The sequence below is a fragment of the Clarias gariepinus genome, chromosome 23 (assembly GCF_024256425.1).
Source record: "Clarias gariepinus isolate MV-2021 ecotype Netherlands chromosome 23, CGAR_prim_01v2, whole genome shotgun sequence".
NCBI lineage: Eukaryota > Metazoa > Chordata > Actinopteri > Siluriformes > Clariidae > Clarias > Clarias gariepinus.
The window spans coordinates 3,219,157-3,234,521 of NC_071122.1; the positions used below are offsets into that span (position 1 = coordinate 3,219,157).

Here is a 15,365-nt window from a genome sequence, read left to right on the forward strand (position 1 = left end):
TTCTTTCTATTACAATCAGCATTCAGCTTTTCAGCATTTTGAGCTACAGGAACTCTTCTATTGGATCGGACATTACAGACCTGCCTTCACTCCCCATATGCATCAGTGACCCCTGGCCCCCATCACCCTGTCCCCGGTTCACTGGTTTTCCTTTCTTCAAGCACTTTTGGTAGGTCCGGACAACTGCAGACCAAGACCATCCCACAAGAGCTGCAGTTTTGGAGCTCTGATCCAGTCGTCTAGACATCAAAATTTGTCACTCAGATCTATACACATGCCCATGTTTCCTGATTCCAACACATCAACGTCAAGAACTGACTGTCCATCTCCTACCTAATATACAGTGGTGTGAAAAACTATTTGCCCCCTTCCTGATTTCTTATTCTTTTGCATGTTTGTCACACTTAAATGTTTCTGCTCATCAAAAACCGTTAACTATTAGTCAAAGATAACATAATTAAACACAAAATGCAGTTTTTAAATGAAGATTATGTTATTAAGGGAGAAAAAAAAATCCAAATCTACATGGCCCTGTGTGAAAAAGTAATTGCCCCCCTTGTTAAAAAATAACTTAACTGTGGTTTATCACAGTTAAAAGTTCAACTTTTTTAGGCCTGATTATTGCCACACCTGTTTCAATAAAAAAAAAAACTTAAATAGGAGCTACCTGACACAGAGAAGTAGACCAAAAGCACCTCAAAAGCTAGACATTATGCCAAGATCCAAAGAAATTCAGAAAAAAATGAGAACAAAAGTAATTGAGATCTATCAGGCTGGTAAAGGTTATAAAGCCATTTCCAAAGCCTTGGGACTCCAGCGAACCACAGTGAGAGCCATTATCCACAAATGGCAAAAACATGGAACAGTGGTGAACCTTCCCAGGAGTGGCCGGCCGACCAAAATTACCCCAAGAGCGCAGAGACAACTCACCTGAGAGGCCACAAAAGACCCCAGGACAACATCTAAAGAACTGCAGGCCTCACTTGCCTCAATTAAGGTCAGTGTTCACGACTCCACCATAAGAAAGAGACTGGGCAAAAACGGCCTGCATGGCAGATTTCCAGAGCGCAAACCACTTAAGCAAAAAGAACATTAAGGCTCGTCTCAATTTTGCTAAAAAACATCTCAATGATTGCCAAGACTTTTGGGAAAATACCTTGTGGACCGACGAGACAAAAGTTGAACTTTTTGGAAGGTGCGTGTCCCGTTACATCTGGCGTAAAAGTAACACAGCATTTCAGAAAAAGAACACCATACCAACAGTAAAATATGGTGGTGGTAGTGTGATGGTCTGGGGTTGTTTTGCTGCTTCAGGACCTGGAAGGCTTGCTGTGATAGATGGAACCATGAATTCTACTGTCTACCAAAAAATCCTGAAGGAGAATGTCCGGCCATCTGTTCGTCAACTCAAGCTGAAGCGATCTTGGGTGCTGCAGCAGGACAATGACCCAAAACACACCAGCAAATCCACCTCTAAATGGCTGAAGAAAAACAAAATGAAGACTTTGGAGTGGCCCAGTCAAAGTCCTGACCTGAATCCTATTGAGATGTTGTGGCATGACCTTAAAAAGGCGGTTCATGCTAGAAAACCCTCAAATAAAGCTGAATTACAACAATTCTGCAAAGATGAGTGGGCCAAAATTCCTCCCGAGCGCTGTAAAAGACTCGTTGCAAGTTATCGCAAACGCTTGATTGCAGTTATTGCTGCTAAGGGTGGCCCAATCAGTTATTAGGTTCAGGGGGCAATTACTTTTTCACACAGGGCCATGTAAGTTTGGATTTTTTTTCTCCCTAAATAATAAAAACCATCATTTAAAAACTGCATTTTGTGTTTACCTGTGTTATCTTTGACTAATAGTTAAATGTGTTTGATGATCAGAAACATTTAAGTGTGACAAACATGCAAAAGAATAAGAAATCAGGAAGGGGGCAAATAGTTTTTCACACCACTGTATCACTCACTGACAGGTGGCACTGTAGCCAGACAAGTGAGTTTAGCGTTTGGCTAATCAGTTTTTACTACCAAACCATTTTCACTTACTGTTCTAATTAGTCATTTGATTAACTGATAGATTTTGTCTATTTTTAAGTTCAGTTAAATTTAATTTGTATAGCGCTTTTAACAATTGTCCTTGTCGCAAAACAGCTTTACACAATTAAAAGAGTTATTTAAGTTTGTATAGAATGTGAATGTGTATGAATCAAAATGGTCAGATAGTCCCTGGTGAGCAAGCAGAGGGTGACAGTGGCAAGAAAAAACTCATTGTAGGCACTTTCCTTGGAGAGATGGCAACAGGAAGAAACCTTAAGACGAACCAGACTCAACAGGGAACTCATCCTCATTTGGGTAAAACAGAGAGCAGAAATTGATCTGCATTTATACTGTGTGTTAGGTGGCATCCAGTTCAGCTATAGCAGTTGATGTTAATTGATGTTAATATGCAGTCCAGGTAGTTATTAGAGACTCAGGTAGACTTTAGAAAATTCCAGTCCTGAATTATCGAGCAACTGCAGCCACGTCAAGTCCTCAGAGAAACAGCTGTCAACATCAGTCGAGGCCAGAACCGTCTCTTCTTGGTAGAGTGAAACCATCCCCAGAGACCAGACGCATCCCAAAGAGACACATGGGGCATCCATGTGACGAGATCTCCAACCAGAAGCAGGGCACTAGGATGGGTCAGAAAGATCCAGAGGGCAGAGGGAGTCTGGATCACTGACAGCTCAGGAATGACGTGTACCTCGACAGAGCAGGAAAGAGAGAGGGATGGAGAGAGGGAAGAGAGAGGGGGGAAGAGAGAACAGAAGAGGGGAATGCAGAAGTGGAGAAAAAACAGTTAGGTATTGTCGCAGTCACATAATGTATAATGTGAATTTATTTTTAGTGTAGAGTGCCAGCAGAGACTCCGAATGGACTAAATATAACAGCATAACTAAAAAGGAGAGCCAGAAGGAAACACATACATGAGGGCTCCATGAAATGTAAAGCAAACAATCACCTCACTTGACACAAACCTGAGTGATCAATGAGAGTGGGAAAGACATCATCTAAACATACCAGTTGACTTAATATTTTACATCCATGAGTCCCCCAGATCTACTTTATCTTTACCTAAGAAAAATCTATTTATAAAAAATGCTTGATTAAATAAATAGGTTTTTAGGCTGGACTTAAACACTGAGACTGTGTCTAAACAATTTGGAAGCCTAACTTTGGGGCTTTATAAGAAAAAGCTCTGCTCCCATCTGTAGTTTTCATAATATGCGGTACTCACATCAGCCTGCATCCTTTGATCAAAGTAGGCATCGTAAGACACTAGCAGTTCACTCAGATACTGCGGCGCGAGACCATTTAATGCTTTATGTGTCGAGTGCTATTTTACAATCAATGCGAAATTTCACAGGGAGCCAATAAAGTGAAGTAAGATAGGTGTGATGTGCTCGTATCTTCTGGTTCTAGTGAGGACTCTCGCTGCTGCATTCTGGAATAGCTGAAGCTTGTTTATGCGCCTAGTTGAACAACCAGACAGTAAGGCATTACAAAAGTCCAACCTAGAGGTGATAAAAGCAAGAACTAGTTTTTTTGCATCGTTTACGGACAAAATATTTATTATCTTGACAATATTCCTGAGGTGAAAGAATGCTATCCTGGTAACATTATCTACATCAGATCAATGAAAGACTGGGTTCTATAATCACACTGGGGTCTTTTACTGTTGCAGTAAATGGAACAAAAAGGCCATCTAAAGTTACAGTGTGATCTAAAATCTTACTTCTGGCTGCATGTGGTCCTATGACTAGAACTTCTGTCTTATCAGGATTAAGCAGAAGGAAGTTAATTAGCATCCAATCTCTTATGTCCTGCACACATTGCTCAACTTTAGTAAGCTGTTTTTTTCTCATCTGGTTTTGCTGAGACATATAACTGTGTGTCATCAGCATAACAATGAAAACTAATACCATGCTTATGGATTATGTTGCCCAGAGGAAGCATGTAAAGGGAAAAAAGCAGTTGGCCTAAAACTGAACCCTGTGGAACACCAAACTCCACTAAGGGAGGTGCAGAATAATCACCATTTAAATCTACATACTGATAACGTCCGGTCAAATAGGATCTGAGAGGGGTCGAGGTCAGGTTTCTTAATTATCAGTTTAATAACTGCTAATTTAAAAGATTTTGGAACATACCCAATGCTGGGTGAGGAATTAATTATTCTCAACAGGGGTTCTGTTATTGCTGGTATGGTATAACGGAACGTCGACTCTAAATATTCAGTCGCCTGATCGAGATCTGTGGGGTCAGACAGTGTTCCAATCAAAGTTGGTAACTCTGGGAGATTACTGATAAAGCTTTGTGTGGTAGTTGATGTAAATGAATGTTTGATACGGTAGCACGGCGCTGTGCGTACATTATTACTATGACACACTTTAATTGAGACAAGATAGTAATCTGAGATAACTTCAGACAGTGGAATTGTGAATAAATTTCTTATACTTAATCCGAAGAATATTATTAAATCTAACGTGTGACCTGCTTTATAAGTGGGTCCTACTACACACTGATTTACTCCTACCGAGTCCAGTATGGACATAAATGCTGTTCTCAGAGGGTCTTCTGGGTTCTCAAAATGAATATTAAAATCTCCAGCAATTACCGTTTTGTCTAAAGAAATTACCAGGTTTGAGAGGAAATCTGTATCATTTTTGTATGATAGACAGATTATCATTGTAAATAACTGCGACGCCTCCTCCTCTGGTGTATGTAGCTGTATCCAGGAGGACTAGCTTCATTCAAAGCTACATACTCGTTCTTAAGTCTCACTGAACAATATGTGATGGTTAACCACTGATATATAATGGGAAATCACACTCTTTTGATTGTTGTAGTTGAAACATGGACAAAAAATGCCAAACTGTAACTAAATCAAAACTTGAATTACAGCAGCACTAACAGAACAAACACTAAACACTATCATATCAAGTTTAGATACATTATAGCTTAGACATTATGGAGGAAAAAATGGTATTATTTCCAGAGGCGTGCAAACTTTTCTTTAATAATTCTTTCAGTAACTTTGTTTTCTATCTAGAACTCTCTCTTCTTTCCTTTTAATGTGTGTAAAATTGCTGCGTTTCCCAAAAGGTTCTGTGTTTGCGTGCTCCATCATGGAAACACCCGAGGCAGTGTTTTCTCATAAGAATGAATCAGAAGATGCTCCTGTCAGATATCGAGCCAAATATTGATTCACACCCAGCATTAGGGCTTTTATTTATTTATTTTTTGGAAAACTGTTTTATATTGCAGTGAAATAAACAATAATAATATTATTATTTTCTAAATAAATAACATTTTTTTGGGTAGTAATTATGGAAACATACATAACAAATATGTAAATTATAATCGATAAGTAGAGCCCCTTAAATTTTTCACTCTTTGTTATATTGCAGCTATTTGCTAAAACCATTTTTTTTTTAAATCCTCATTAATGTACACACACAACCCCATATTGACAGAAAAACACAAAATTGTTGACATTTTTGCAGTTTTATTAAAAACGAAAATTAAAATATCACATGGGCCTAAGTATTCAGACCCTTTGCTCAGTATTTAGTAGAAGCACCCTTTTAAACTAATACAGCCATGAGTCTTTTTGGGAACAATGCAACAAGTTTTTCACACCTAAATTTGGGGATCCTCTGCCATTCCTCCTTGCAGATCCTCTCCAGTTCTGTCAGGTTGCATGATAAACGTTGGTGGACAGACATTTTTAGGTCTCTCCACAAAAGCTTAATTGGGTTTAAGTCAGGGCTCTGGCTGGGCCATTCAAGAACAGTCACAGAGTTGTTGGGAAGCCACTCCTTTGTTATTTTAGCTGTGTGCTTAGGGTCATTGTCTTGTTAGAAGGTAAACTTTCAGCCCTGTCTGAGGTCCTGAGCACTCTGGAGAAGTTTTTCGTCCAGGATATCCCTGTACTTGGCCGCATTCATCTTTCGCTCGATTGCAACCAGTCGTCCTGTCCCTGCAGCTGAAAAACACCCCCACAGCATGTTGCTGCCACCACCATGCTTCACTGTTAGGACTGTATTAGACAGGTGATGACTAGTGCCTGGTTTTCTCCACACATGCCTCTTAGAATTAAGGTCTCATCAGACCAGAGAATCTTATTTATCACCATCTTGAAATCCTTCAGGTGTTTTTTCATGTTCCTTGCGCTGAGGAAAGGCTTCCATCAGGCCACTCTGCCATAAACCCCCGACTGGTGAAGGGCTGCAGTGATGATTGACTTTCTACAACTTTTTCCCATCTCCCGACTGCATCTCTGGAGCTCAGCCACAGTAATCTTTGGGTTCTTCTTTACTTCTCTTATCAAGGCTCTCCTCCCCCGATAGCTCAGTTTGGCTGGGCGGCCAGCACTAGGAAGGGTTCTGTTCGTCCCAAACGTCTTCCATTTAAGGATTATGGTTCTCTTAGGAACCTTAAGTGCAGCAGAATTTTTTTTGTAACCTTGGCCAGATCTGTGCCTTGCTACACTGTCTCTGAGCTCTTCAGGCAGTTCCTTTGACCTCATGATTCTAATTTGCTCTGACATAATTGTAAGCTGTAAGGTCTTATATAGACATGTGTGTGGCTTTCCTAATAAAGGCCAATCAGTATTATCAAAACATAGCTAAACTCAAATGAAGGTGTAGAACCATCTCAAGGACAATCAGAAGAAGTAAACAGCACCTGAGTTAAAAATATGAGTGTTACAGCAAAGGATCTGAATACTTAGGCCCATGTAATATTTTAGTTTTTCTTTTTTTACTAAATCTGCAAAAATGACCTGCACCAGGCTGGGAAGACTGAATCTGCATTAGGTAAGCAGCTTGGTGTAAAGAAATCAACTGTGGGAGCAATTATTAGAAAATGAAAGACATACAAGACCACTTATAATCTCCCTTGATCTGGGGCTCCATGTAAGATCTCACCCCATGGGGTCAAAATGATCAAAAGAACTGTGAGCAAAAATCCCAGAACCACACGGGGGGACCTAATAAATGACCTGCAGAGAGCTGAGAACAAGGTTACAAAGGCTACCATCAGTAACACAATGCGCCGCCAGGGATTCAAATCCTGCAGTGCCAGACATGTCCCCCTGCTTAAGCCAGTACCTGCTTTGTCCAGGCCCATCTGAAGTTTGCTAGAGAGCATTTGTATGATCCAGAAGAGGATTGGGAGAATGTCATATGGTCGGATGAAATCAAAATAAAACTTTCTGTTTGGAGTAGAAACAATGCTCCCAAAGAACACCCTACCTACTGTGAAGCATGGGGGTGGAAACATCATGATTGGGGCTGTTTTTCTGCAAAGGGGTGACAATAATCCCAAACACACTGCCCGGGCAACGAAGGAGTGGCTTCATAAGAAGCATTTTAAGGTCCTGGAGTGGCCCAGTCTCCAAATCTCAACCCCATAGAAAATCTTTGGAGGGAGTTGAAATCCATGTTGCTCAGCGACAGCCCCAAACCATCACTGCTCTAGAGGAGATCTGCATGGAGGAATAGGCCAAAATACCAGCAACAGTGTGTAAAAACATTGTGAAGACTTACAGAAAACATTTGACCTTTGTCATTGCCAACAAAGGGTATATAACAAAGTATTGAGATGAAATTTTGTTTAACACCAAACTTGTCTCTCATAGTTGAGGAATACCTATGATGAAAATTACAGGTCTCTCTCATCTATTTAAGTGGGAGAACTTGCAAAATTCGTGGCTGACTAAATACTTTATTGCCTCACTGTATATCACAGAGTAAAAACATCCCACATACAAAAAGACCAAGAATAAGGAAGACCAGCAAAGTTGAAATGTGAATGTGTATGAATCAAAAGTATATGATTGTCTCTGATGAGCAAGCCTAGGACGACGGCGACAGTGGCAAGGAAAAACTCCCTGAGATGGTAATAGGAAGAAACCTTGAGAGGAACCAGACTCAACAGGGAACCCATCCTCATCTGGGTGAAAACAGATAGCAGGGATTGATGTGCATAATAATATGCGAGACTGGAAGTTCAGTATAAGAGGAGATGTGTAAGATTAAAGTCCATTTTGTTCCTGGAGGCTCAGGTAGACTATGAGAAATTCCAGTCCTGAACTATTGAGCGACTAAAGTCACAGGTCCTCAGAGAACAGCTGTCTGCATCAGTCGAGGACAGGACCACCTTCATGGAAAAGTGGAACCAACCCCAGTCACCACACGCATTCCAGGCAGATCACACGGGGCATCCATGTGATGAGATCTCCAACCAGAAGCAGGACTCCAGAATGAGTTAGACAGGTCCAGCGAGCAGAGGGGGTCTGGATCACTGGCAGCTCAGTAGCGACATGTATAGCTCGACAGAGAGATAGGTAGAGGAAAAAGAAGAGACAGAGAGAGAAAGGAGAGAGCAGAAAAGGAGAGAGCAAAAGAGATGGAGAAATAACAGTTAGGTATGGTCACAGTCGAACAATGTATAAGGTGAATGTATATTTAGTGCAAATAGGGACTCCGGCAGGACTAACTATGACAGCATAACTAAAAAGGGAGAGCCAGAAGGAAACACAAACATGAGGGCTTCCAGAGATGTAAAGCAACCAATCACCTCACCGTCAACAAACCTGAGTGATCAATGAGAGTGAGGAGGACAGCATCTAAACATACCAGTTCACCAAAATACTCTACGTCCATCTGCTCCTTTACCTATGGCAAATCTATTTATAAAAATGCTTGGCTAAATAAATAGGTTTTTAGCCTGGACTTAAACACTGAGACTGTGTTTGAGTCCCGAACACTATTTGGAAGACTATTCCATAACTTTGGGGCTTTGTAAGAAAAAGCTCTGCCCCCAGCTGTATTTTTCATAATACGTGGTACTGACAAGCAGCCTGCATCCTTTGATTGAAGTAGGCGTGGCGGATCGTAAGACACTAGCAGTTCACTCAGATACTGCGGCGTGAGACCATTTAGTGCTTTATATGTCAAGAGTAGTATTTTAAAATCGATGCGAAATTTCACAGGAAGCCAAATGCAATGTGGATAAGATAGGGGTTATGTGCTCATATCTTCTGGTTCTAGTGGGGACTCTCGCTGCTGCATTCTGGACTAATTGAAGCTTGTTTAAGCACCTAGTTGAACAACCAGACAGTAAGGCGTTACAATAATCCAACCTAGAGGTGATAAAAGCATGAACTAGTTTTTCTGCATCATTTGGTGACAATATATTTCTTATCTTGGCAATATTTCTGAGGTGAAAGAATGCTATCCTGGTAATAGTAAAACCCCATTTCATCTTCATTGCAGAGACATTACAGACCCGGGATTTCTGAAAACACTAGTTCATTTTGATCAAGGAGAACACAAGCGGTTTCCATGTACACTGGAAAAGATACAGATCGCAGTTCAGTGTACAGTACTCGGGTATGAATCGAATCAGGTATTGAATCATAACTGAACACAAAAGTAGATCGCTGTTAGATACATTATTATTAGCGCCATCTATCTCCTCTAAAATCGTTCTGTGTGCATGGCATACACCAATCTCATCCTTTAACTTATCCAGCCATAGCTGATAAGGTAGGAAGACACACGAATTGACATTTTTTGTTCTAAAATAACAATAATATTAGGCATAGCGTGAAGATTGGCTTCCTGATTCTCTTTTTCTCTTTGTGTTTAATGGTGGCTCGCTACCCAGCTAGGTGCACCATGCCACCAGCTGTATACATAATGTGAACGCTGGCAGCAGGAGAGTGGGAAGAGGAGCAATTGTTCTTCGGCACGGTACAAATCAATTGTGCCTGGTGTGAAAATGCCCTTAATCTAACATCCCATTACAGTGTCACAAGAGAGTGTGAGTTCACATGTTAACGACTCTTTCCATACTTTCACCCTTTCTATTTTCCACCTTACCTGCCTTTTCAGGATCAGGTGAGAAACAGACCTGAGGATATATTTAGGGTCCTAAACCAACCTTTGACTGGTTGTCGGGCATACTCTGTCTGCCTTTCAGTCGCAGCGACATTAGCCAATAGTGTACATCTATGAGCTCTGGTATGCTGAAGAGAGCAGACAGCACTTTCCTCTGAGTGTGTTAAACTCGCAGCTTGAGCAGCAGATTGAAACAATGCATTTGGTTTCACATGCCTCAGAGGGAGCACGTGTTAGCCTTCACCTCCCGGGACGATCAGTAAAGAAGAAAATCAAAAACAAGGACAATCAGGTTTAGTGCAATAATAATAATAAAAAAAACAACAAAGAATACAAAAGGTGATGCTGAGTTTTAAAGCTTTGTGTAAAGAACAGAGACACAAGGATATTCTGACTGGAGCTCGGTTCCTCACTGAAGAACCCGGGTGCTGAAGCAGTGAGATCTCAGCATGAGGAGATGTGTTGATAGTGAATATTACACACTACAATAAATGACTGTAAACACACCTACATGAACTTAACCACCACTTACCTGTGAAAACAGTAAGACACACCACCTTGTTTTATGAGTTTAATGTGAATTCTTTCCGTCCTTCATGCGTTCTGAATATGTGTGGCGCATTTTAATTTTCCAGATGTGAGTCACGCATTTTATCAGATTGTTTACATGATGTAAATGAAGTGTATGTGATTTTTTTTTTTTATTAAAGTATGTAAATGTTGTTGTGCATAAGGGCGTGGTACAGATTTTAGTTTGTTTTCTTATAAGCCAGCACAGAAAATAACACATCATCTGATTCCAAACCCAGCAGATGTCACACAAAGGCATTCAGGTTGTTCAATGAAGTGCAAAACACACAATCTTCTAGCACTAAAAACTACTGACTTTTTACACTCCATGTGAGTGTGTAAGAGAGAGCCAGAGAGTGTGTGAGAGAAAAAGACTTGCTTCTCTTCAATAACACGTCAATAAAGAAAAATGTCAGTGTGTCTTTAGAAGGATGATTAGAGGGTGTGGTGTAGAAGATTACAGCAGTAATGACCTCTATCATGCTTTAACATTTAACATTCTTTAGTATTGATGGGGCTTTAACACACACTCAAGGTTAAGCAGCCTGTGTGTGTGTGTGTGTGTGTGTGTGTGTGTGTGTGTGTGTCTGTGCGTGTGTCTGTGTTATTCAGTGCCCAGATAAAATAAAATGACAAAGAGAAGAAAGAGAAGAAAAACCTGTCACTGAGCATCTAAACACTGATGATTAACCTCCGGTTCCTCCTGATTGGGTCAGCAGTTGCCATGGAAACTGAAAGGATGAGAACATTGATGGAGGATCTTCACCATCAGATGTTACACTGAAAACAGACTCTATTATATTAACCACGTGCACACATACACACACACTTCTGAAAAAATCTTAAGTGTTTAGAGCAGCAGAGGGGTTTTTAGCATCTTGTTCTCATCTTGTTTTTAGATAAATCTCCTGGTGATGCCTCAATAATAAACAACGTCATGACTTTTAAAGGCGCACGAGTTTAGATCCAGGGTTTCAGGTCTGTGTGTTTTTTTTTTTTCCTGATTGTTCTTTGATCACTTCCTGAATAGTTTGATTACTTCCTGGATGTTCTCTAATTACTTCCTGAACATTCTTTGATGACTTCCTGATTCTCTGATTAATTCCTGAGTAGTTTGATTACCTTCCTGGATGTTCTCTGATTACTTTCTGCTTCTCTAATTACTTCATGAGTAGTTTAATCACTTCCTGAATATTCTTTGATTACTTTTCAATTACTTTCTGATTCATTTCAATAATAGTGATGCCACTGTTGAGATTTTGTTCAAAATTGGCATTGTTGTTCAGGTTACGCTGCTAAACAGTTGACTATGTTGATATTCCAACCAAGATGCTGGTGAAGATAAAGAAAACAACCGGCTGCTTTGTCTTAACATCAAGGCTAGAGCCAGGCAGCTAGAAGTGGGTGGAGCCAGACAGTCTTTTTGTTATATTTGTGTGTGTCTTGTGTATCTGTCCTGGTCTAACTGTGCAAATGAACTCGTATCAGTATAACATTCTATGATGTGTTTGTTTTTACAGAGTTTGGATAAAGTTCCTCGGGTTCCTCGTGATGTGGAACCAAAAAACGTTTCACCGTCAGGAGGACGACGAGGGAAGAGTCGAAGTCACGAAGCCCAGGAAACGGCAGGAAAAGATGAAACTGCAAATTTAATGAAGGATCGAAGTGAAGAACTTTTATCTCCAAATCGGCCTGAAACAGTGGAATCCCTGAGCGACTCGCTGTACGACAGTCTGTCCTCCTGCGGGAGTCAGGGATAAACCCCCTTCGCTGTGACCCATCCTGCTGATCTCAGTCTGAGTTTTGTAACGGCTGATGCTCCATAAATGCTAATGCTTGGTTTATTCGCATTATATATATATATATCAGTCTCACCTGAATAACGTTGAACTTAATGAAAAAAATCAGGTGACAAAAAAGATCAGCTTCATTCTGCACTACAAAACACACACACACACACATACTGTACACACACACACACACACACACACACAAATTCCTTTCTGTTAACTCCACCCATTGTGTTTTGTTAGAATAAATGATAAAATACTTTAGCACATTTTTATCCACTGACAGAAAAAACAGAAACGAGCGCATGGCCTTCAGACGTCTGCTGGAAAACTTTTACGAGTGCTGTAGTGAAGGACAAACATCTCACTCATGATGGGTTACCTGTAATTAACATCACATTAGCATAAATAAAAAAAACTACTGTGACCTTTGACATACTATATGGTTATTTAAATCTCACGATTTTAAAGAAGTCAGTTCAGAGGGTGGGAGGGGCCATGGAAGAAGGTGCATGGCCAAGTTGGTTCGGGGTGGAATTAAGAGTATATTTGAAATAAAATAAATATTTTAAAAATAGCTATAAGACTCCATATGAACCCTATAGATTCTTGTTCAATCTACAGCTCTTGCTGTTTTAACAACCACACTGAAGATTTTAATAAATTATTTATTTATTACTTTTTTTATTTGTTGCTTTTGATTTTTTTAGCATTGACTAAGCTGTTATTGGGGTGTTGTCTTGATTCCATTGTTATAACTTTATATTATTTTTGTTAATTTGTTCATATGGATTTTTTCTGAATGTAGACTCTGTAATCTGTGCACTGATTTTTGTTCTGTGAATAATAATAATAATCATCATCAACATAATAGTAATAATAATAATTAAATGTATGGTGCTGTGTACATAAATAATATAGAAGATAAATAAAAAGCCATAAAGAAATAAATAGATAAAAAATAGCACAGATTCTCTGATGGGCCGCTTCATTTAAAGTGTAAATTAAAAAAAAAATCTGTTATTCCTATTTGCTTATTAGGTTGTGCTTCATCTGTTTGTTTGATTTTTATGTTTAGTCTTTTACTGGCCTGATGAGGGTGGGGGACTGCAGGTTGGCAGAGCTGTAAAAATTGATGTAATTCTGTTAAGTCTTTTTGTCACATACAGTGGAACCTTGGGTTACGAGCATTATTCGTTCCGAAAGTGGGCTCATATTCCAAAACACCTGTAAACCAAATCAAATTTACCCATAAGAAATAATGGAAATTATTTGTTCCGCAGCCCAAAAAAATAAATACTGAACAAATACTTAATTACCACAAAATATAAAGTAAAAATTAAACAAACTAACCTGCACTTTACCTCTAAAAAAATAAATCTCGACAGACAAGTGTGTCCGTTTCTGCGCACAGGCGTTGTGTATGTTTTAAGTTTTAAGTTTTATTGTCATATACAGATAACAATAAGGCATCATTACCGTAATGAAATTCTTAGACCCATGTTCCCCAACTTTAAATAAACATATAAAAATTAAAAATATAGAAAGAGGAGAGAAAAGTGTGAGTGTGTGTGTGTGAATCTAAAGAAAGCTCCCCTCTCCCCGTTCCTCATCTTACACAGTTACACACGCTTGCACACAACGGAAACACTGTTTTATCGGGGGGGGGAAAACAAGAAATCTCTCTAATGACACTCGATTGAGCGACACACTAATGAAGTCACTGCTGTAAACTTAAAATAAAACAAATTAACCTGCACTTTACCTTTAAAAAGAATCACGACGTGTCTGTGAAGAAGAAAGTAGGAGGAGTCTGTGTGTGTGGCACGGTGTCCAATGACACAAAGAGCAGCCTTGAGCAGAGAAAAAAAAATTATCTTTAACCTCTCTAATGAGACTTGCTTTTGCTTTACACGCGTGCTGTACACACACGCAAACAGACACAAAATAAAATATGTTTTACACACACACATGGTCACAGTGTTATAGTAAACAGTACACCCGTGCACAGATGTTGATTATACCAGTAAAAGACGCGCACTAAGATCCAGCAGGGGAGTCGATTACCCACAATTACGCAGCACAAGAGAAAAATAAGCTTTGGCTCAGTTATGATCACGTGACGCTCGGCGTCAAAACAAGAAGGGTATGCGTGATACACGATACTTGGTACTTGTAATCCAAGACTTGTTCATTTTCCAAGTCAAAATTGATACAAAATTTTTGCTTGTCTTGCAGAACACTCGCCATCCAAGGTTTCACTGTACATATTACTGCACAATGAAACACTTTCTTCACATATCTCAGCATTGTTGGGGTCAGAGCTTAGTGTCAGCCATGATACAGACCCCCGGAGGTGATAGGGATAAGGGCCTTGCTTAAGGGCCCAATAATGGCAACCTGGTGGAGCTGTGGCTTAAACCGCCAACGATCTGATCAGTACCTGCTTAACACTCTTAGCTATTATTAACAGCAAACACATTAATGAAGTACAGTACAATCCCACACTGGGATTGAGGATTATAGTGCCCAAGCACTGGGTAACAGAAGTGACAACTTACTTAGTAGCAAAGGTGGAAGCAGCATTTTATAACAAATTATTTTGTACCAAAGGCAATGCAGTGTTTAGTTTCAAATCATTTGGTATCAAAGACAACGCAGTGTTTAGTACTGAAGGTACCATTGAGTGTGTCGGACCTGGCGTGGATAATGAGATGATGATGGAGGTTTAAAGCCGAGGTGATTGACTCTAGGTGAGTAAACAAGTCAAGTGGAATGTATTTATTCATGCATCTGTAGAAGTGCTGAACACACACTCCAAGTCCCACTCTTATTTTGGTTATCTTAAGCTCTTTCCTCTTCTCTTGCTTTTCTCTTTTTATCTCCCGTTCCCTCTCTTAGCTTTCCTTTTTTTTTTTTACTTGTTTCTCTCACTTTTTCAATCTCTCTCTTTCTCTCTCTCTCACACACACACACACAGACACGCACAGGCAGAGTTCGGGGTGTGCGTTTTGCTCTCAAGCTGTACTTGAATGCATCACTCATCTCTTTCTCTGTCCT

At 39.9% G+C, this 15,365-nt stretch overlaps 1 protein-coding gene across 4 annotated transcripts in view; it reads left to right on the forward strand.

The window, feature by feature from the left end:
- Positions 1-12,473, forward strand: part of LOC128511599 (nck-associated protein 5-like) — a 73,444-nt gene extending 60,971 nt beyond the window's left edge. For 2 of the 4 annotated variants that reach the window (XM_053484527.1, XM_053484528.1), the window contains exon 12: positions 12,036-12,473. In XM_053484527.1, the coding sequence (XP_053340502.1) occupies positions 12,036-12,275 (240 nt within the window). In that variant the 3' untranslated portion in view covers positions 12,276-12,473. Of the gene's footprint in view, positions 1-11,127; positions 11,494-12,035 lie in introns of all 4 variants that reach the window. The other 2 variants (XR_008356184.1, XM_053484529.1) reach the window with 2 other exon arrangements.
- Positions 12,474-15,365: the final 2,892 nt, after the last annotated feature.